Source organism: Pyrus communis, chromosome 13 (assembly GCF_963583255.1).
Source record: "Pyrus communis chromosome 13, drPyrComm1.1, whole genome shotgun sequence".
Classification (NCBI taxonomy): Eukaryota; Viridiplantae; Streptophyta; class Magnoliopsida; order Rosales; family Rosaceae; genus Pyrus; species Pyrus communis.
In genome coordinates this window covers 25,037,695-25,060,469 of record NC_084815.1, presented here as the reverse complement: position 1 = coordinate 25,060,469, position 22,775 = coordinate 25,037,695, and the positions used below count along the sequence as shown (strand labels likewise).

The window sequence follows — 22,775 nt, the reverse complement described above, 5'->3', positions numbered from 1 at the left end:
ACACGAGAAAATCTCTCCTCTGATTCCGAGCTTTACTAATGTACCATACTTCTTAAGGAGCGAGCCATGCATGAATTAATATTGGTCCAATTGACCATTAATAATAATGGAACTACATTTGTAGGTATGGGAAAAATGATTTCCTTGCAGATTGATATTTGTTGAATCATGCATAAATGGAACCTCATTCTATGATCATTTGAACATTGACCATAAAATTGGAAACATAAAGTGTATAAACAACAATACAAGATACAAAAGATATATTTATTGCAAACCAGTTGCATGCATGTATACTGCAATATCAGTCGATTCTTATCTTAACCAGACACTACATATCCCTTCAAATTCTAACATCAAGCATTTGATATTACTATAATGGGAGAGATACAAGAGATGAACCCGTAATTACCTCTTTCAAGGAGTTTCAAATAATATTATAACTAATAATATGATAGGGAGAATTCAAAGACACACGCTTTTGATATTTTGACACCAATTATGTAGTGCTCACTATGTAATTTATTTCAACAATCCAAATTCCGTCTATATTTTAGTCATACATACACATACAACTAGAATCTTGGCAGTCATACATACACATACAACTAGAATCTTGGCAGTCATACATACACATACAACTAGAATCTTGGCAGTCATACATACACATACAACTAGGATCTTGGCAGCCATGTGCATATATATGCATCCAATTGTCCGCACACTAATAACTAGCCATGAATTATGATCAGTTTTCGTACACACCTTTATACTAGTCGACCACACTAGTCATAATTAAAGCCAAACCACGTATCCAAGGCCATTGCCTAAAAGAAGCCTGGTGGTGGTGGGGTGTATATGATTAAACTAGACACTACATATAGTACTCTTCTGCCTCTCTTCCACAAACAATTAGCTAGAGTGAGAGGTCGAGATTCAAGTCAGGCAAACCGCTTTCGTTGCTGTGAATTTCAGCACCAGTACTCATGGAATCCGACGACGACGATGCAAATAATATTGGTTTTCTAGCATCAGGCTGCAGAACTGGTACACTAGCAGTAGTGCCTCTTCTCAAGTGAGGATCATGGTGGTCATGGGGTTTTTTGGGATCAAGAGTACTTCCCATCTTTAATAATTTTTTCCTTATATGAGAGTTCCAGTAATTCTTCACCTCATTGTCTGTCCTTCCCGGCAGTCTTCCGGCTATCAGTGACCACCTAAATAAATTCATCAAAATATCATATAAATATATTAGTCCTCATGTATCAAAATATTTTTAGGTTTTATATGAATTCTCTCAAATTCAAATTCAAAAAAAAAAAAAAAAAAAAAAAACATCTTTAAGTATGAATTTGACTGGGTGATATATCATAATTTAAGCTAAACTACATGAAGGAAGATTTGAACTTGGTGTAGGGGAAGCATTGCACTAACCAACTTGGCTAGCTAATCCAAGTATACAAGAAATTAATATGCATAATTGAATTATAGATTATTTATAAAAATGAGAAAACTTGATATAAGTTCAATTTTTTGAGCTTATTTTAGGAACAGTCCACTTTATGTGTATGAACACCTTTTATTTTTGTTTTTAAAATGGGAAGAAGAGAGGGGGAAAGAGAGAGTGTGTGGGATGGGAGCGGGAGTGAGAGCTTTTTATTGTTTTTTAATATTAGATATATCATAATATCACCTGAAGGTGATCCTTCAATAAAAAAAAGTAAAATCTGAATATGTAAAATTACATTATTGCTCATCATTTTTTTTATGTGTGATAGAAGACTAAATAGTCATTTCACCCATTTTTTGTTGACAAAAATGGTTCTATTGCTAACTCTGCTAAACCTATATATTGGCAAGTGACCCTTTACCACAGTAATGGAAATGAGTTGAGCTCTTGCATGACAGCGTAGGTTCAAACTCCGTCGGTGGCTAATATAATATATAATCTAACAAAATCTATTGTTTGACAACAAAAAAAAATTAATTAGTATGATTTATTATCAAAATTAAATTTCTTTCCAATAATCTTTTTAATTATTTCTTCTTATTTCATTTTTTTTGTTCTTTCTTGTTCTTCTTCCTACTCTTAATCACATATTAATTGTATTTATCTACGTATATGACAGATTTTTTTTGTAATCAACATGTATCACAGATTATTGTGTCTTGCTTATAGGTATATTATGTTTTTGTACCTTTTAGCTAGGTTTCATATCTTACTTATATGTATAATATACATTCACATATTTGTTTGTGTTTGTATATTATTTATCTCTATTTTTTATTTTGGGTCAAACGATTTAGATTAGATGTTAGATTAAGAAGCCGACGAGGTTCAAACCCATGCCATAGGGTAAGGGCAACACTCATCTCCACGACTATAGTAGAGGGCCACTTGCTTATCTCTAATATTTAAATAAATATATATAATGTGTATAAAAGAAATGAAAGTGGAGCATATATAATATTGGACTTAACTTAATAACCATGTTGATTTTTGAACCCAAATCTAAATGGTCAAAGCCACTTAGTACTACGGTCTAGTGATATTCATTTTCACTTGTATGTGAGAGGTTTTAGGTTTGATTCTTGCCAAAGGTGAATTTGAATCATGTTATTGCTAGCTCATTGTGAGGCTAAGCTCACTCCCTGACCCCTGTGGTATGGATATTATCGTCTGTTCAAAAAAAAAAAAAACCCAAATTTAATTAAGATTTACTTATAATATACAGATATGGTTGTAATTATATAAACTAATGTATGATATTAGGCATATACAAATTAGTACTTATATAACCATATATTGGAAGAAAATTAAATACATGATTGTTTCCAAACTCAATTAAATCACCCTTAAACCCTCTTCTAGTTAGGTTGTTTGGGCAATCCTGTAATTGAAGAATTAATTTCGGGAAAGGGGGTAATAAATATATGTATTGAGTTAATTTGAGATTAGAGCAGTTTTTATATGGGAGTAGAAATCTCTCCCCTCCAAATCGCCTCTCCTCTCCTCCTCTCTCACATTTCTTTTTGTCTCTCTTTCTATAAAGAAGTCAACATAAGATGTTAACGTAACTTAATCGTGACCGTTCACATAGGATGGGACTAGAGGGAGAGAAATTTGAAGGGAAGAGAATCTTATTCTTTATATGTAAATGCATACCGATTCCCCAGGAGTGCATGAAGCCTGATGATGAGGTCCTCTTCATCTTCTCCAATACTTCCGCGTTTAAGATCTGGCCTTAGATAGTTTATCCATCTCAGTCGACAACTTTTGCCACACCGACGCAACCCTAATCATGATTCATCATCAACAATAATACTATTCAACATGTACATGAACTCTGAAAAGCTAGATATCATCTATATATCACCTCTTTTTCTTCAATACTATTCATTATAAACTATATACTCTTATCACGATGGGGAATCGATGGTTTACTTCCCCGATCATGATTCATGGTCATGCATATTCGTATCGATCATAGATGATATATACAATAATATATTAGCTAAATTGCAAGATAGTATACCCTAGCTAGCTACACACCGATCAAGAAGTAAAAGTCCATGAATTAATTAAGCAATTGATCGGAATTTAGAAGATGTGTCTGCAGTATACACTATACGCCCACCTGCAGCCTTAGGAAGAGAATTCCAACGACCTTCACCATGTTTCTGGATGTAGTCAATCAGTTTCTGATCTTCTTGCTTAAACCATGCTCCTTTGTTCGTCTCTATCTTATCACAACCAGGCTTCCTCATTGATCAAAAACCCTAGCAAGTTTCTGATTAACTACAAACAACATATGCAATAGCATGCAGCAGTTAGGTACTTGGGGTTATTGATATATAAGAAGTTCCTGTCTTCCAGATGAGAGAGAGAGAGAGAGAGAGAGAGAGAGAGAGAGAGAGAGAGAGAGAAATCTAGTGTTGAGGCCCCATGAATATAGGATATGGATTAGAGGTAGGGAAACAGGAAGATATATAATAAGATATAAAGTATTCTGTGGATGTGTGCGCGCGCGGTAGGGGAGAATTTGGAGGTGCTTACAAGTTTAAGATGGACTGGTTGTTTTTACCCAAGCATGCATGTTTTTATGTGTCTATGAATGGCAAGAATGTGCATGGTTTGGTGAGGTGAGAATGTGCACCACTTACCTTTGACCATGTTTTCCACAGCTAACCTAATTTTTAAGTGGGTAGGCTCCAAAAGTCTTTAGTTTTCCCTTGGCTACCACTTGAAAAGGATTTTTATCTATAATGGTCTCTGAAACTGATATAACTCTTTATTTGAATTCCTGACAATGAAAATTAATAGAATTGATCTTTGAGCTTGTCTATTGTAAATAATTTTGATCATTTTGTGAAAAATCAGTCAATGTTCATTAAATTGTCAAGTGAATGATCACATGACCACGTTTTTAAGCATATCTTTGGCAATCCAACTTTTTCACTTAATGAGGATATTGAAATATTTTTCATAGAAGAACCAGAATGATTTACAGTAAATAAACTCAAAGACCACTTCTATCAATTTTCATTGTAATGAATCAAAGCAAAAAGTTATACTAATCACATAGATTATTATGGATTAAAAGCCTTAAAAAAGAGTTTCACTGATCAGTTAGTTATTGTAGCAGTCTACGAAATAGTAACCAATTTTGAAGTATTTTCTTTGACAGGAATTGTTACCATACAGCTCTGTTTAGACAAACTTTATGACTACCAAATATTCATTGTAATTAAGAACGAATTTTGACTAAATAATCGAAATATTCTGGTTGATATATTGATTAGGTAATTAAGTAATATTTCTTGTTGAAAGGTGAATGGCTTGGGGTTGTTATAAGCATTTTCACATGGAAAAAAAATAAAACGTATGATAGTGCATATATAGTTGTCTTGAAATACCACCACAGTGGTATCTTGTTGAAATTAAGTTTATCTCCGTTAAGACCCTAATTTGAGAATGACGATGGTTCGGATCTCAAGCAATTTTATACTCTTATAACAGAAAGTTAAAACACATGACAATACATAATTATTTTGGCTTAGACATCACCACAAGGACATTTAGTTGTAGGTAAGTGTTTCTTGGTGGGTCCTGGCTTGGGGATGACAATGTTTCAATTGAAAGACAACTGTACCACATCGATCCTCACAACCACAAAATTATCGATATCCATAACCTCCAAATTACGTCATCCCCAATCCCTACTCCTAGTACCAAACAGAACTCGGCTTGAAATTAGGTCCGGTGACTGAAAGTGGGCTAGGCCCGGACGGCATGGTTTGTTCTGGCTTGGAGGTGACCCAAGCCCAATATTGCTCATCAAATTAATTTAATTTTGGGACACTTTGTATCGAACTTCAACGATCCGAATTGTCTATTTTATAAGTCTTTATTATTGGATTATTTTTTACAAAAATTCAATTCAATTCGAAATAATTTGCCTATTTAATTATCACAATAAAAATTTCATTGTTTCTTATAAAACAATATGTTCATCAATTTTTTTGAACTCAATTAGATGTCTCAAATATCTTCGATTTGGCTAAAATTTTACAAAAATGATCTAAAAGATGGCAACTTGAAAAATAAACAGTTTGAACTGTAGAAATTTGATATAACGTGAATCCCACAACTAATCATCATTTAAATAAATAGTAAGAATCACTTACCTTAAAGGCCTCTAGTATGTTAAATTGTTAGTATAAAGGCAGATGGGTGAAAATTAAACCACACGAAAATGCATAGACATGCACGAAAACACCATTTTAATTTAATTTAATTCGATCATGCAAGCACGAATTACAAAATAAATAAAAAATAAAAAATAAAAGTAGAAAGGAGGAGGAGATAAAGGTAATCCTCCATTTCTGGATCTGACGACTCCCACACCGACACGTGTTCAAGTCCGCTTTCCCTTTTGAACATTTCCAAAACTCCGCACCGCGCTACACCGGCTATTCGTACCCTCCCACCACCTATATATACCGCGCGCTTTCAAATCCACACTTCTCATATTTTCCAAAATTCCAAAAATGACCCCCAAGCTCACCGAGGCCTATGCCTGCGTCCCGTCAACGGAGCGAGGCCGTGGGATTCTGATCTCCGGCGACAACAAATCCGACAAGCTCCTCTACACCAATGGCAGATCCGTAATTATCATGAGCCTCCGGAACCCCCTCGACGTCGCCGTTTACGCCGAGCATGCCTACCCCGTCACCGTCGCTAGGTTCTCCCCCAACGGCGAGTGGATCGCGTCCGCCGACGTCTCCGGCACCGTCCGGATCTGGGGGACCCACAATGACTTCGTGTTGAAGAACGAGTTCAAGGTCCTTTCGGGTCGGATCGACGACCTCCAGTGGTCCCCCGACGGGTTGAGGATCGTTGCTTCCGGCGAGGGCAAAGGAAAATCCTTCGTTCGCGCGTTCATGTAAGCTTCGTCGTTTTGATTTTACAATTTACAATTTGCGAAATGGGTTTCTTTTTTGGTGGTTTTTGGGCATCTTGTGTTTGGTTAGCGAGAAAATTGATGGAAATTGAATTGATTGAATAGGTGGGATTCGGGCTCAACTGTTGGGGATTTTGATGGGCACTCGAAGCGAGTGTTAAGCTGCGCGTTTAAGCCGACGAGACCCTTTCGAATCGTTACTTGTGGGGAGGATTTCTTGGTGAATTTCTACGAAGGACCGCCTTTCAAATTCAAGCTGTCTCTCAGGTTTGTTCATTAGCATGATTTAACTCGAAATCTTATTGCTTTAATCACATTGTACTTTTTTATATCTGTCTGGGTGTTTTTGTTTGTGTTGCTTCCCTGACTCGATGTATTTTTCAAATTTTGGATGTTTAGGGATCATTCAAATTTCGTGAATTGTATAAGGTTCTCTCCAGATGGTAGTAAGTTTATCACTGTAAGCTCAGATAAAAGTGGTATTATTTATGATGGAAAGACTGCGGATAAGATCGGAGAGCTGTCCTCGGAAGATGGCCACAAAGGCAGTATTTATGCTCTTAGCTGGAGTCCTGATGGTAAACAGGTAGAACATGAGATGTTCATTTATTTACCCGGAATTTTACATAATTAGGCCTGACCAACTGTTATCTGCTTCACCGCATTATAAAGATCGCAACTTTGTGTCCTTTTATTTTCTCTGTTATAAATTTGTTTGTCTTGGTTCCTTGATTGAATATGCTGATCAGTTCCATCTTAAATTTTAGGTTCTGACTGTGTCTGCCGACAAGTCGGCAAAAGTATGGGAGATGTCTGAGGATAATAATGGGAAGCTGAAGAAAACATTGCCCCCTCCTGGGTCAGGTGGAGTGGATGACATGCTAGTTGGGTGTCTATGGCAGAACGATCATATTGTTACAGTTTCTCTCGGAGGCTTCATTAGTATATTCTCAGCAAGCAACCTTGACAAAGCCCCTCTACTGATATCCGGACACATGAAGAATGTTACTTCATTAGCTGTTCTAAAGAGTGACCCGAAACTTGTGTTGTCTAGTAGCTATGATGGTCTTATTGTTAAATGGATTCAAGGTGCTGGATACGGCGGAAAGTTAAAAAGGAAGGAGAATTCTCAAATAAAGTGTTTAGCAGCTGTTGACGAAGAAATCGTTTCATGTGGATTTGACAATAAGGTGACTATAATTGTATACTCTTTTTAGTTTCATGCAATACAATGGTATCTGCTTTGCATTTTATTCTATATGAAAACTGTTTTGCCCTATTCGGATTTTTGCCTTATCTCAGTTTCTTTCCTCTTGCATTTTTCTTTTTACTACCCAGGTTTGGAGAGTTCCTCTCCGCAGTGATCAGTGTGGAGATGCAGAGGCTATTGATATTGGAAGTCAGCCAAATGACATAAGCCTTGCGCTTCTATCTCCTGAACTTGCTTTGGTTTCAACTGATGCAGGAGTTGTCATGCTCCGTGGCACAAAAGTTTTATCAACTATAAACCTTGGGTTCACTGTGACTGCATGTACTATTTCACCAGATGGAAGTGAAGCCATTGTTGGTGGGCAGGACGGTAAACTGCATATGTATTCTATAACAGGTGATACACTTAATGAAGAGGCTGTTTTGGAGAAGCATCGGGGACCCATTTCTGTCATCCGTTACTCTCCTGATGTTTCTATGTTTGCATCAGGAGACTTGAACCGAGAAGCTGTCGTCTGGGACCGTGCCTCTCGAGAGGTAGTGTGCACATTGTCCTCAGCCACTGTTTGTTTTCATCATTCTAATATTATTAAGTTACAACCATTGTTCGGGTATTATTGACATTTATGGTGAAAAAGGATAAAATAAGACATGTTTTTGTGTGTCTATGCATGCGTGTGTAGAAGTTTTAGATGTACGCATCAATCCCTTATCAGCTGATCTTCTTTGTTTATCCAAATTTAGTCAAATGCATGATTTTTAGGAGACATAAGTATGATACAGGCAAAGTGATCGAGTTCAACTGGTAAAATCTGTATCCAGTTCGTTCTTGTCAGCAAGCAACTGGTAAAATCTGTATCCAGTTCGTTCTTGTAGGCAAGTATATCTTTCTTGTGAGCACACTTATGACTGTGACATTTGAGTCTAGCTTATGAAATGATAGATGTGCATATTAGAATCTCAAATAAATGATTTCGTATCTATTGCAATTTTTTTGCTGAGAACTTGGGAACTGGATCTGTTAAATTATGCAGTTGTGACGCGATCTTTCATCTAGCGCTAAAACTACGATCAGATAGATCATGTGGTAGCACACTGGAACTTAGAATGATTCCTGCCTATTGGCTATTGTTGGACTAATTAATCATTAATTAATGATACTATTTTTTCATGCTTTTTATATGAAAGATTGTGCTTTATTTTCTTCCAGATCAAGCTTAAGAACATGCTGTACCATACTGCTCGAATAAACTGCCTTGCTTGGTCTCCTGATAGCACACTGGTTGCAACTGGATCTCTTGACACATGTGTTATCATATATGAAGTCGACAAGCCTCCAGCAAGCCGTGTAACCATTAAGGGTGCACACTTGGGTGGCGTCTACGGCATAACTTTCACTGATGAGGACACTGTGGTAAGCTCTGGCGAGGATGCATTTGTTCGTGTCTGGAGGTTGACTCCGCAATGAAGAAACACCGAGGGTTTGCGGAAAAGATGGGAGGTTTTGCCGGATTTCATGGGTTTGCGAGTTTCCGAATGATGGAAGCATGAGAAAGGATATTTTTATGAATTGTAAAGTATCGTGACATAGTTTTTGTTGTCTGGTGCGTCACGAATGGCGTTTTTCATAGACAGATTGGCTGTCTTTTAACAGGGATCGTGACCTTGCAGCTTGGAGTAGGTGGGTTTTAGTGAATCCTTTCTTTCTGGTTTTTGCGAGGAAAGTTTTAAGTGCTTAACTTTATGTTGTAATATTTTTTTTATTTATGGAATTACATTTGTCATCAATTGTGTTCCGCAATGTGTTTTTTTTTTTTTTAGAGGGATTGGATGGTGGCGAGTCCACCTTTGGGGGCCTGAAGACTCATAGTCATTTCAGTCTTCCTCCTAGCCACTACCATGTATTCATCAAAGCTAAAAATTAAATTCATGATGTGCCGTATAAAATACGAGCTTATAATTCGTCCCCAACAACTGGATTACACCGTCGTGGTTGTTTGGCAATGTGTCCAAAATTGGGGAAATTCGCAACAATGGGGATTCAACAAATATTGACCTGAGATCAAAATCAAATATCATCGACACATCATCCCCTTTTCGTTGGTCGATATGGGATGTTACATTTGAGGTGCCCAAGCAAATATAGGAAGCAACTCCTCCATTGTCGAAGAGAAGTGAGCAGAGGGACAAGGAAGGGCGGCCACCCCTTTTCTCGTCAGAAATTGCCACTGAGTGAGAATTCCGCCCCTTTAATCTTTTGACCCTGTTGGAATATGGGTTTGCTTTTGGTTTGTAGCGGTGCACTGATGCTGATGCGTTTAATTTTTTAATTTTTATTTTTTTTAAATACCCAAGCCCCTATGATCTTTCTAGCAGGAATTGTGGTCATCTATAGAAAGTTTGCTACTGCGCGTCAGCAATATGCCGCCCATCAGCTGTAGAAAGTTGAAACTTAGACGGAGAAAGAAAACGAGAGAGAGCAACAGAGAAAGAAAATGACCAAGATATAAAAGGATGATGGATGTAGAGAACACACGGGTTGTAGAGAGTAGTTTTATTATTTTAAAGATGTAGATTCAATAAAATATTATAGTCTAATAAAGTGATTGATTTGATTTACATTAAAAAAATAATAATTTTAGAAGGAAAAGACCTTTTTGTTTTTTTGTGTCAAATATATGTTGGGCCACATATTTTTTTTTACCCAAAAAAATAGTGTAAAATGTAATAGGTTCGACCGGTGCTAACCTTATTCAAATATGCATGGTCTCGGAAGATGTGAAAGTTATAAGATAGTGTATACACTTTTTATATTGGTTTTAGTATTATTAATTGTAACTTCTTTTGAAAATTAAACTAAAATAACATACATTATTTCTGTAATAAAACAAAATAAACACTATTTTTAGAATTATAGCAAAATAACCACAATATTTTTGAAACTGAACTAATATAACTCGTACTATTTCTGAAATTGAACCAAAATAGACACACTATTTCTGAAATTAAACCAAAAGAACCACATTATTTCTTAAACTGAACCAAAATAATCACACTATTTTTGGAACTATTACAAAATAACCCACACTATTTTTGAAACTAAACCCAAATAGCCCACATTATTTTTGAAGATTAGGCCATCATAATCTACAGTATTTCTGGAAGGAAACAAAATAACCCATATTATTTTGAAATTAAACCAAAATAATCAACACTATTTCTATAATTGAACCAAAATAATTCATACTATTTTTGAAACTGCAACAAAATTACACCTATTTTGAAACTGAACCAAAATAATGAGTTTTAAAACTAGGAGATTTTCAGTCTTATGAGCCAAGATTTTCACTACGTTGTGTTTAGATAAGGATTTTGAAGAGCACTAACGAGTTTTAAATTATTTCTTTACTCTTCACAACTACTTAACTTATTTCCCTGATAATATCATCTTTTTGGTAGATAATTAGCATTGTTGGGATACGTTGAGCATGCCTCAACTTCACAAGTCAGGTCATACATCTCATCGACATGTCCCTTTTGAATAATATATTCTACTTTCAATATTGTTCCCTAGATATTGTTTTTTTTTTTTTTTTGTCAGGAATTACAATTGATTTGATACGGGAAATACAAAAGCAGACAAAAGGGTGAGGCCACATGGATAAAGATTGTCTGTCCTTCTATTTTCGATATTTTTTTTGTGTTCTTTTATTTTATATGGTCACGATTAAGCTATATTAATATTTTATATATATATTTTTTATAAAAATAATAAGATAAAATAAATAGTAATATAAAATTTTAACGTAACTTAACCGTGACCATACAAACATAAAAACACATAAAGTACCAAAAATGGAAGGCAGACAATCCTCATCAGGACACAGACGGCCAAACCCAGACAAAAGATAGAAAATAAAGGTGATTGGACCCCAAAAAAAAGAAGGAAAAAAAACAAAAGATGAGTTAACCCACATGAAAAAGAACACAAATGTACAAACTGCAAACAGATACATGGACACAACCAAACAAATATTTAATGGGAGTGTGACCCCGGTAAACTTCACGCAGTTGAAAACCTAATGGAAAAATTCAACTTTTTGATGGAATAGACTGACTGAATGTGACTTCCGTCAGCGGCATTGGCTGAAAAAAAGAAAAATTAGTGTTGCATGTGGGCTTCTTTATTATTGATGAAACTTTAGCTTTTATTCTTAATATATTGTATTTTGTTCTTTTTATTAAATTTCAGGCTTTTTAAATTAAATAAAGTTAGGTTTTTTAATCAAAATGGTCATTGAGATTTGCATAATACATTACTTTAGTCCTTAAGACTGAAAATCAATAGAAATGATCCCTGAGATTGTCCACCATACTTCTAGACGAGACAAAGAGAATGGTAACTTTTAGACGGCTAACTCGCTGTTGTTTGGCCGAAAAATGGCTCGAAAGTAACTGCCTTGGTCTCGAGTTGGCTACTTTCGAGCCATTTTCCAGCCAAACCACATCGAGTTAGCCATCAAGAAAGGTACCATTATCTTTGTCTCTTCGAGAAGTATGATTTTCGTTTTTGAATCGCTCGATTTCGTTGAGTATTGAAGAAGTTATGAATGTTTAAACTTTATCTAGTTTCTGGCGAGTTTTCTAGTTTTATTGAGGACTAGTCACCTTTCAGGCTATTTTCTGGCCATCTCCGGCGACCATTGGGCTTCCAGATGGGTATAATCTTGTTCTACACTTTCCTATCTTCATTTTGATATATTATAGGTCGAATTTGGTTAAGAAACGATTGAGTTACGAAGCTTTGAAAATTGCCCAAATTTTCAACCAAGAGCTACGGGACACTTAACGGAGTTTTTAAAGGAATGACTAAAATAATGGATGGTGGACAATCTCAGGGACCATTTCTATTGATTTAATCTCAGAAACCAAAGTGATGTATTATGCGACTATTTTGCCTAAAAAGCCATAAAGTTGTAAGAAGATTTTTTGTCAAAATAAACTTATCTCAAGCCATTTTCATTAAAACTCCCCTGTCAATTAGAATTTGTATTTTCATCGTTTCGGTCATTTAAAGATTCTCGTTTCCAAATATGATAGGAGATAAAAATATACGTTGCAAGTATTTAAACAGTGCTGGCTTCTAGAAACCAACATGAAAATAAGAGTGCGGGTACAAAATAACACTATTAACTGTACTGTGAAGCACAACCATGGAAAAAGCAAGGATATAAAAAATTACGCCATGGAGCCGTCGTTAACGGCAATATGTAATATAGAAAAGTTACAGTCTCGAATTCATCGTAGTTCATCGTGCATCAATCTCTTTACAGGTTCCTCGGCCTTGTGAGCAGCGTTGTCGTAGACCTGGGCATGATTTACGACATCTTCAACAGCTCCAGGTCTAAGTGTTGCTCGCCCAACCATACCGGCCTTAATGGCAGATGTGACCTGCCTCCGCAACGTCAATAGACCAATACACTTTGAAACGACATAAAGAACAGCTAAAGAAAACAAGAAGAATCCTAGCACAAGTATCACCCCGTCCAAATAAAATATTTACACAGTAGTTCTACGTCCTTCTCACAACGTCCTTTTTTACTTATCGCACCGAGTATTTTGTGTTTAAAAACAAACGTCTCTCATGAGATCATTCTTTTTAACTTCTCACACCGAGTATTTTGTATTTAAAAACAAACATCTCTCGCGAGATCTACGTACTGTGCATGTTTCTAAATATAAAAGCATAATAAATATGATATCTACATATTCTTCTTTACTTCTCACATATTTATATAAATACATAAATGTAAACCCAAAACATATTGAACTAGAATTGATAGGGGCCGCGCGTACCCAGGCCCCCACTAACACAAATTATGACGTTGGCTCTCCCGCTTGGGGAGACCATAGGAGAATACCCCTCCTAAGTGCAATGGAGGTCACAAACCTAGGACATGGGCCTTCTTGATCGCCCATTGACCACGTCCAGGTAAGTAATTGTCTGTTTACCTTTCCTTCCATTTTATATCCTCTACCCGCCGCATCCCCCGGCGCTGCGTCGATGTGGGACAAAAGGGCATCCCTTGATTATAACTTAAGTTTCAATGCTACCAATGACATGGCACAAATTTTTTTTCATTTTTTATAGTTTTTAATCCAACTTTTACTAAGGAAAAATATGACAAAAGTGGTTTTTAATTCAAAACCTCAAGCAAATATTCAAGTTGTAAATGATGATTTGATTTCTTGAGAGTTAGTCATTTATTTTGCTAGAGGATGTCTTGAGTTCAAACTTAACAGACAAAGTTACGTTGAACCACATAAATCTAAGAACATAGTTTGTTCATGTTGAGAATGGACGAAAATTCAAACTTAGAAGTTCTCCTAACATTGAAAGAGAAATACCACTAAACAAGGTAATGATGTTTATGTTGCTACCAATTCATATAATAAAAGACTTTTCCATCTCAAAAATTAGTATGTGAAGTTTGTGTCAAAATTTCCAAATTTTATCCTCCAATCATGATTTACTAATAGATTTGCCTTTTTTCAATAACATGGAAGAAAAAGAGAAAAGAAACACTAAAGAACTAGTCTAACTCTAGCAGGTTCAAAACAGTCATCGAAAAAAGTTTGAACTAAACACGGAAGAGGTTCCGCAAGCTCTTGAAAATCTACCTCGCTACTTAAACCCAACAATAGCTCAAGAAAACTAGCAAAAGAATGTCAAAATTTGAGAATTAAAATAATTTATAGAGAAATAAATCATACACGGGAAAAGAAATTCAAGATGCTGCCATTTTTACTCCCAGAACTCTTGCAGCTGCTTCTCTTCACCTTCTCATTTTTTACCACCCTTCTTCCCTTGGGAAGCTTAGAATTTACACTTTCCTGAGATTCTGGAGTTATACACACAATGTCCGAAGACTCCATCTCCGTCACGCCCGAAACCCGTTCACTAACACTCACTATATGATCTAAGTGAACAACATCAACTTTCCTTTTTCTGGAGGGGCCATTGTCGAGAACTTTTACCTTCATGCCCAAAGCTTCCACCTCAGGAGCTGCATTCGAAGTTTGTTTAGTGTTTTCGCTACCTGTTTGATCCGAGCGAATCTCATCTTTCCGCTTCTTGAAAGGATTGCTGAGAGGAACCTTCAATGGGATGGCCTTGGGTGCCATTGCCCCTTCCATTGTTCCATTATTTTTTGACTGCACAATCAGCTTTGCTAGTGCTGCAACTTCATCCAAACACGCGTTTTCATCTAAAACTGGATTCCGCATTTCTGTAGAACAAAATTGTAGCACCGCAAAACATAGGCGTTATGCACTAAAATTTCCACAAGCAGATATAAGATGCATGTAGGGGCATTGAAAGCGGAGAAACTTCAACAAAACTTGCCTGTATGCCTTGTATTATCTTTCTGACTTTTAAGGGAGGGAAAGGACACAAAACAGCTAACTTCTGCAGATACAACCGCAGTCGCAGTTCTCTGGGTTTGATCAGAATTTCGATTTTTGATAGGATCTGGATGATGTCTTGGAGCGGGGAAGTGATCAAAGGCCTCCATATTTATGGGGTCCAACTTTCCTTCAGCAATTGCAGTAGCTACTGATGAAGGCATTTCTCTAGTTCAATTTGTAATTGGTCAAGGAAAAGAAATGCAGATATTGTAAGAAATGTTAAAACCCAAAAATGAAAAGAGAAAATAACACAAGGATACGGTCCAAGAAAATCGAGTTCTCCACCTAAAGACTGCACAAGCTTTTGTGGAATTGGTTTCATATGTTTGACCTTTTTCTTGTCAGCGTCGTATCTACATCAAAGTATAGAAAGCCAGCGGGAGTCACTAATTGAACCAAATAGAAAAGGTCGGAATATTTATTACTTAGTATGCAAGTCTCAGATTGGTCACATTTGAGCATGCTGAAAAACTGCAACAGCTTCTCTGAAACATTTGGGGTAATCTTCAGCCATTTGACTGCCCTTCTGCGATTTAAGAGCCGATAAAGCCTGCAAGAATGCCACCACGAAATGAAGCATAAGGCATCATGGAAAGCTCTAACAGAGTAGAAAAATCAATTATAAGCGTAGGATTGTCGAAGATGTGTACACCATACTTACACGATCTAAGTTGCGATACTTAGCAACCAAGGCATAAGCTTTTGCAATCCCAATTCCATGAACAGACGGAAGGAAATCACAGCCAGCCAAAACACACATGCCTGCAAAAAATGCCAGATCAAAAACTGGTCCACTTCATACTTTCAAAGTACTTTTTACAGCCAAGACACACATTTTGTACTGTTTCAGATTATAGCTTAGGGATGACGTAGCTCCAAAGATATTTTCGTTAAAACGTATGCAGATAGAAAAAAATAATACTTCATTGTCAACTTGTACTAACCTGTGAACAATTCCTGATCAAAATTTTGGAACGAAGGTGTACAACGCCCTGGATTAAAAACATTCTCCAGCACTATCTCTTCCCCATTACCATAGTGGTCCATCTTGAAGACAATCTGTTTGCAACCAGTGCAAATCAAAACAAACAAAACGCCAGCTAGTTCAATAACATGTGATTGAAAAGAAGTCAGTCGGAGAGTCAACCTCCATCTGCACCATATCAAAGGTTTATGGAAGGTCTTACAGCTTGGCAACCATATGCCACAAGATCACTGTCCTCTGTAATCACTGCAGCAATTCCACCCTTTTCTGCTTCGAGACTGCACAGGTATGCTAGCTGTGCATCAGCCTCATACGGAGCTACTACAAATTCAACATTCTCTGATCTCAGAACCTGAAAGGCCAATAGTGTGCAAAAGTATTCAGGAACTCGGGGTTAGGTTTGAATCCAATAACAAAAGGTAAAGGCAAAGGAACTGGTATGCTGATTTAACCAGAACTTTATAGAAAGTAAGGCGCAATGATAATATGAACAGAATGGCCTGAACATGAACATGCATCAAGTAAATTACCTGTATCAGTTGATGTGCCATGGCTGGTGTCACACTCACTGCTCTCTAAAAATGAAGAAACCAACGCAGTAGGTAAATCAGATAGAAGATACGAATTTTAGAACTAGCAATACTGAATATTCACGATAAGTACTCGATGTAATGGGGAGAAATTAGATCTTTTAATAGAAACTGAGTCCGATTTTGAACAACATTCTATGCCTACCATGTTTCTCAACATCCCGTGAGAGTCATGAGTCGATAAACACAAACATTGTTTAAATCAAGTTGCATCCATTGTAAGTATGGAGATGCTTATAAGGAGAGCACAACATAATTGTAATCTCCAAAACTAAGCAATGAGTACAGACATGGGTCAAAAAGTAATATATGAGTAATGTGTTCAGCTCAAAGTTTACGCATTTAATGATTTTTCGATGTAATGTGTAGATATGCAACACACTTCTTGAACAAACTTAAGTACCTGGAAGAGCTCAGTGGCAGCTCTAATATCCCCTTCTTTATATTTTGCCATTGCCAAATCACGATTAGTCTTCCGTCTCCTGAATCAGCAACAAGGTTGTGCATTAAGAACACAAACACAATGTCAACACAAAATTTATAAAACGAGGGGTTAAAAACAAAATGGCTATCTTCGAAATGAAGTAAACATGCCTGTGGCGCTCGTGCTCAGTGGTGGCCTTACAAGGTACATTCCCGCCATCAAAAACCACCACCGGGGTTATCTTGTGGTGGCGGAGCATATTTATCCGGTGCATAAAGTAGTCAATGTACTTCAGTTTCCTTTCGCTATTCGAATTCATACACAGCTCCAAACTACATGAATATGCTGCCCAACACAAAATCGAAACTTAAAAGTCACAAATAGATTAAAAATAAAAATCCCATCTCCCAACTGACTCAAAAACCAAATAAAACCAGCAAAGAAAATATTTTGACAGAATAAAAGGTGGCATTTTCTTTACCCCCTTTGTGAAGCCATGAATATGCATCAATACCCACCTGCAATCCCAAAGCACTCAAATTTAAGCTTGAAAAATCAAATGGAATAATTTTCAGAGAAAACCCAAATAAAAAATTTTGAAATTTAGCTGAGAATAATTATAAATAAAAAAAAAAGAAAAAGAAATGGGGATTGAAATTTACCCGCTTTCCGGCGTACTTTTTTATATGAAGGGGCGCAATGAAAGGCTTCAAGAATCTGAGAAGATCTTTGATGCCCATCTGCTTGCTCCTCCTTCCTCCGCCGCTGCCGTCGCTTCTGGGTTTTGGGTTTTTCTTTTTTCCAATTTAGTTGTTTTTTATTTATGAAAAATGAAAAAAACGAAGAGCTTGATGTTGGAGAAAACGGCGGGAAGAGGAGCAAATGGCAAAGTAAGGAGGCAGCGATACAAAATTGCAGATGACAGCTCCACCAACAGGTGTGTTAATAGGGGATTATTACAGACCAATGCGAGAGGGCCACGTTTCCCTGTTGATGGAGGGAAAGTTGTGGATGCTGATGTGGCGGAATAGGATTGGCTGATTGATTTTGGTTGTCTAAACGGGCGGGTAATACGCTGTCGGTTGTTGTTTATTTTACCGCTTAATTTGGTTGAAAATTCCCGCGTTTTTTTTAAAGTAATTTTTTAAGGGCCTCTTACATAAAAGGGAAAAAGATCATTTTCGGATATCTTCCTTCAAAACCATCAAATCAAGTGATTCGGATCTTTAAAATTTGATCAAACGGTAAAAAATTATGATAACTTTTAAAAAAATTTACTAACTTCTCTGTTTTTGACCGCTTGATCAAATTTCAAGGATCTGGATCACTTGATTTGGTGGCTTTGGAGGAAGAGATCCGGAAATGATCTCTTTCCATATAAAAGAAACCCAATTTGCTACATCAATGTGTTCAATCATTATATCAAATTACACTTAGCATCGTTTTAGATTTGGAAATCTAATTCTTGTTTGGTTTTTGTAATTCAATTTTAACGAATTTAATAAAATCTTCGATGCAACACAAATTTACGTTTTCCAATCATTTCCAGGTGAAGATAACTTGAATTTTATACTAATTTAAAAATTATTGGCAATGCATGCTTTAGGTATGCACAAGATTTCCAAGCAGAGAAAAGCCTCCATGATCACAAACATAATCATGGAGCTGGTCTCAGATATAAGGGTAAGTAGCTTTCTGGATTTGGCTCCCAATCCCACACCGAAAAGGCACTCGAACACTTCATCCATCTCCCTGTCATGTCTGGAAAATGCCTATCGATCACATCCTTCAAAGTCTCGGTCTTGTTAACCCATTCGAGGCCTTTCTCCGTGTATGTCTTCGAGTTGAAATTCGTCGTGAAGAAACGATCAGCTTCTAGCCTCCTAATTACATTGCCGATTGCACATATAAGTAGAAATGTAAGCATTTTACACTCAACAATGTGATGTTTTATAAGGGGGGTGTTGAGCATGTTGGGTTTACACCGCATACGTACCTTGATGCAATCAGCAGAAAGATGAAGAAAGCCGTCTCGCTAATGGCGAAACCCTTTATCTTCTTCTCCGCGTGTAGTCCGACTAGCAAATCAAGCTTCTCGACGTCATCTCCATACACCTCTTTAAGAGCTTCTGCAACTTCTTGATCATCTGTCAAATCTTCCCACCTGCTAATAGGAATCATCAGCAGGTTCCTTCTGAACTCGTTGTACCGCGCAACTCCTCTCTCTCTGTCTCTGTAAACTAATAACATTGATCGACAATTTAAGAGTCGTGAGAAAAAAATATTCAAAACTTCTTAGTCAATCATGGTTCGAGAATTAGAGGAGATTAATATGGTTTACTTTCTAATGCAGCCATATCAACTGGATCTTCTCGATCTTCTCCGTTACTGTCATGTGCAACGAGGTCCCTCAACCATGAGGGATAGTTCCACAATGTGACAGCTCCACATGCCTGGTGACCCATCGATACCAGCATTTGCTCCATCCCGATTTTTGACAGTCTTCGTTCTCCTTCCTTGCCCGCCATATCTCTCATAAGCATCCTGTGACATATAGCAGGACATATAGTCTTGCATACACACGAAACAAAAAGAAAGACTTTGTTCGAGTACTTATGGAAATATAGAGAGAATTAAGAGGAAAGTTAAGAGGGATATACTCTTCTAGTATGGGAGGGCATTTGTCTTCCGAATCTGTAGACTGAATGTCCCTAACGATGAGTTTATCTGGTAGTAGCGAATGCATTCTGTACACGCTTACAAACTCTTCGGTCAGTGAATACGGAACTCCATGATATCTAGGCTTCTTATGACCAACCAATCCAGTAAGTATTGGTCCTAATATATTTCCACAAAAATCTTTGAACCTCTTCCCCAGAAAGCCATACCTGCAACAGAAACAGTTAATCGAAATTTGGTATTCAGCGAACAGTGCAAAAAAAAACCAAAATGACTGCATCAGATTACTATTCCTGCCTCCATATATGTTCTAAATTACCAGTTGATTCTCATTCCGGCCACAAGAGTATCGGTCTTTAAGAGTTCGACAGTCCAATCAATTGTGTGGATTTTAGCAATGACAGCTGAAGTCACCAATCTTGCATGCCTGTAGAGATTCTCATCATCCAAATCTGGGTGACATACCTAAAAGACAACATATCCTCCTATTAGCTAACAATTGCGTAACATATTTTCGTGCATTAGTCTAATCCTGCTCGCGAATACAACAACGAAAACTTTTGATGTATAGATGCAGAACTACTAAACAAAGAATTATAACGAACTGAACTTACTTTGAGCATGTCACATACAGAATTATGTTCTTTGGCAAATAATGCTTGGAGAAGGGAGAATCCAGCCCAGCAATTTCGAACATCACCAGAGATAGGGATACCTTTTTCGTCATGCTGAAGGAGCCCATCTCCGGAAATCTTCAACTTTCCATCTTTGAATGTCCTTACTCTCTTCATGCCCTCCATATCATTCCCATAAATTACGCTCCCATCCCTGTATTTTGATGATCACCACACGAATGTCAAATTGTTTGCTTTTGTACAAAAATACTCGTGAGCTCGCGTACACACACACATGTACACTTAGATGCGAACTAAATTTTGGACTAATTTGTAAGAGTTATGAACAAAAAAAAATGCTTGCAAAAACTTACCACCAGGGAGTCCTTGCATTCAAGGAACCAGATTCTGAATTCGAACCCGTGGGAAGTATTTTGGTCTTATAGAACTTGAATGATTTCAGAGGGCACCCAGATGAAATTTCTTCTGGAGCTTTAATCTCCACCTATACTTCCATCATATTACTAGCTAAATTAAGTTTTTGGTTTAGACATTGGGAACTGATATAAACACGACAAAAAAGTCATCATGCACTCATACTTCGTAAAAACATAAGGAAAAACTTTTACTTCGAACCGTGAACAGTGCATGATGACCTTTTTCGAGTGTCAATAACAGCTCACTCGATATAACAAAATTAATTATAAATAATTAATCACCTGCTCAGTGTCCTCCAAATGATCGACCCAGTCATGAATCATGAATTGTATCCATGAACATGCTATCATGTTGAACTGCTTCCCATTGTCTATGAATTTCTTCCTTGCCAAAAGCTTTGAGGCTACAACTGTAGGGTGAGGCTCCATCAACTGTCAATACAAAACAGTTATCTTTTAGCCCATCTGATAACCATTTCGCAATCAGTTTTCACTTCTCTCAAAGGCAAGAAACCAAAAACAAAAACAAGGTCATTTAGTACTTAATTACTAACCCCGTATGGTGAAGTTGAAGGAGGCATGTTGCGACCGAAAAAGGTGCCTTGGCTACCGATGAGATGGTCGTGAGGGTGATTGCATGTCCCGTCAGCCGTCCGATACGAGACTGTTTTGGTGTCGTATTTCTGGCCGTTGATTCTTCCGACGTGCAAAAGGTTGTAACGCTGGTGCAAGTGCCTTCTAATCCCCAAGTATGCAAGCCCTAGCAAAACTGGCAGTCTGTGCCATAATCCCAGCTTGTCCACAAAATGAATAACCTGAAAAATACACAATCATGTATTAAAAGTTCGGTCTCTCAACACTCAGTCTCCACTTCGTGAGAAAAGGCTCCAAGTGAGCGAGTTCAAATCTCATTAACGACAATAAGATCAGTGAGAGAGAGATACATAGAACAACAAGGCGTCGAAAAGAGACATTTTGGCAACAATATGCTGCAGTTGAGGATGAATGAAGGTTGAAGAAGAAGAGAGAAAGGAAAATGTCATGTTTTGCCACTTCTATTAATATTTCGTATAAGTAAACCGAAGGGTGAGTGAAAATATTCTAAGGTCTGGAGTCCGCTGGGGTTACCAATGAATTTAAAGGGCGGGCATTTCTTTATTGGCACCCAACAGTCCACGAGAAACTGTTGCGGTCTAAGTGTCTAGCTTGTCAGAGAAATTTTTATGTATATCCGAAAAGCATAGTGCTCGTTTAATTTTAATTGAATTGTAACGTCATATGATGACAGTGCACTGAAAAAATCTTGTAATCTAGTCATTCTCACATTTTTAAAGACAATAAATGTTCAGAAAGTTTCAAGCTCTTCTATCTACATTAGGCCATGTATCTTAAAAGGAAGAAGGAGAAAAATAAATTTGGTGAAATTTCTCAACTAAGCCTTTGTGATTTGATGATTACGACTCTTTTATCTATTTTCATGCTATCTTCTCCATATATATTCCGTATTTATTTCTTATTATTATCATTCACTTACAAATCGAGGAATAATTACTTGATAATATAAACAAACATCATAGTTAACAAAGTTTAGTAAATTAGTAACGATACTTTATAATGTGATTTTGTGCAGAAGTTTCCCCACAAACTAGGTTCCATCTCTTCAAAGTGACATGTGGAAAAAAATTTGTGTGGGGCTAAAATATTGCCCCTTGATATAACCAATCAACTTATTATGATCCAACTAGATAACAAGTTTATGTTTAGAATATAGTTTTTAAAAAAAAAAAGGAAAACTAATAAAAAAAGATTTGAAAACTTTGAGTTTTAACGATAAGGACAAAATAAAGGGTAAAGTGAATAGTACCAGAATTGACTTTTTAATGTAAAAATATGGTTTTTCGTTAAA

At 36.8% G+C, this 22,775-nt stretch overlaps 4 protein-coding genes and 1 non-coding gene across 5 annotated transcripts; 1 reads left to right on the top strand and 4 right to left on the bottom strand.

Moving 5' to 3' along the window:
- Positions 1-449: 449 nt before the first annotated feature.
- On the bottom strand, positions 450-3,905 carry LOC137713847 (MYB-like transcription factor 4). Its single transcript, XM_068453202.1, has 3 exons — positions 3,639-3,905; positions 3,167-3,296; positions 450-1,217 (listed from the first exon to the last, which is right to left on the bottom strand). The coding sequence occupies exons 1-3, from the start codon at positions 3,766-3,768 to the stop codon at positions 917-919; spliced, it is 561 nt and encodes a 186-aa protein (XP_068309303.1). The 5' UTR covers positions 3,769-3,905; the 3' UTR covers positions 450-916.
- Positions 3,906-6,012: 2,107 nt separating this feature from the next.
- LOC137713682 (actin-interacting protein 1-2) lies at positions 6,013-9,152 on the top strand. The gene is made up of 6 exons (XM_068453015.1): positions 6,013-6,446; positions 6,570-6,731; positions 6,864-7,050; positions 7,232-7,654; positions 7,803-8,210; positions 8,884-9,152. Exons 1-6 carry the CDS (start codon positions 6,052-6,054, stop codon positions 9,139-9,141), a joined length of 1,833 nt encoding a protein of 610 aa, XP_068309116.1. The 5' UTR covers positions 6,013-6,051; the 3' UTR covers positions 9,142-9,152.
- A 4,360-nt stretch (positions 9,153-13,512) lies between these two features.
- Positions 13,513-13,673, bottom strand: LOC137714009 (U1 spliceosomal RNA). Its single transcript, XR_011065353.1, has one exon. It is a non-coding gene; the product is annotated as a U1 spliceosomal RNA (small nuclear RNA).
- Positions 13,674-14,441: 768 nt separating this feature from the next.
- Positions 14,442-17,990, bottom strand: LOC137712431 (exonuclease 1). The gene is made up of 12 exons (XM_068451507.1): positions 17,802-17,990; positions 17,621-17,657; positions 17,310-17,484; positions 17,119-17,197; positions 16,656-16,700; positions 16,328-16,477; positions 16,085-16,199; positions 15,802-15,902; positions 15,593-15,690; positions 15,401-15,493; positions 15,079-15,305; positions 14,442-14,962 (listed from the first exon to the last, which is right to left on the bottom strand). Exons 1-12 carry the CDS (start codon positions 17,877-17,879, stop codon positions 14,442-14,444), a joined length of 1,719 nt encoding a protein of 572 aa, XP_068307608.1. The 5' UTR covers positions 17,880-17,990.
- An 806-nt stretch (positions 17,991-18,796) lies between these two features.
- Positions 18,797-21,684, bottom strand: LOC137712003 (alpha-dioxygenase 2). Its single transcript, XM_068451155.1, has 9 exons — positions 21,424-21,684; positions 21,152-21,301; positions 20,807-20,937; positions 20,433-20,646; positions 20,138-20,283; positions 19,800-20,027; positions 19,481-19,683; positions 19,136-19,379; positions 18,797-19,022 (listed from the first exon to the last, which is right to left on the bottom strand). Exons 1-9 carry the CDS (start codon positions 21,448-21,450, stop codon positions 18,797-18,799), a joined length of 1,569 nt encoding a protein of 522 aa, XP_068307256.1. The 5' UTR covers positions 21,451-21,684.
- Positions 21,685-22,775: the final 1,091 nt, after the last annotated feature.

Coding starts and splice junctions, on each gene's coding strand:
- LOC137713847 (XM_068453202.1), bottom strand. CDS start 3,768: ATGAGGAAGCCTGGTTGTGATAAGATAGAGACGAACAAAGGAGCATGG. Junction 3,297..3,638: donor TTCTCTTCCTAAGGCTGCAG/GTGGGCGTATAG, acceptor AATCATGATTAG/GGTTGCGTCGGTGTGGCAAA. Junction 1,218..3,166: donor CATGCACTCCTGGGGAATCG/GTATGCATTTAC, acceptor GAATTTATTTAG/GTGGTCACTGATAGCCGGAA.
- LOC137713682 (XM_068453015.1), top strand. CDS start 6,052: ATGACCCCCAAGCTCACCGAGGCCTATGCCTGCGTCCCGTCAACGGAG. Junction 6,447..6,569: donor TCCTTCGTTCGCGCGTTCAT/GTAAGCTTCGTC, acceptor TTGATTGAATAG/GTGGGATTCGGGCTCAACTG. Junction 7,051..7,231: donor GGAGTCCTGATGGTAAACAG/GTAGAACATGAG, acceptor CTTAAATTTTAG/GTTCTGACTGTGTCTGCCGA.
- LOC137712431 (XM_068451507.1), bottom strand. CDS start 17,879: ATGGGCATCAAAGATCTTCTCAGATTCTTGAAGCCTTTCATTGCGCCC. Junction 17,485..17,620: donor TTCATGGCTTCACAAAGGGG/GTAAAGAAAATG, acceptor TGTGTTGGGCAG/CATATTCATGTAGTTTGGAG. Junction 15,306..15,400: donor GAACTCGATTTTCTTGGACC/GTATCCTTGTGT, acceptor AAATTGAACTAG/AGAAATGCCTTCATCAGTAG.
- LOC137712003 (XM_068451155.1), bottom strand. CDS start 21,450: ATGCCTCCTTCAACTTCACCATACGGG. Junction 20,647..20,806: donor AATGCAAGGACTCCCTGGTG/GTAAGTTTTTGC, acceptor ATCAAAATACAG/GGATGGGAGCGTAATTTATG. Junction 20,028..20,137: donor GCCGGAATGAGAATCAACTG/GTAATTTAGAAC, acceptor TTTCTGTTGCAG/GTATGGCTTTCTGGGGAAGA.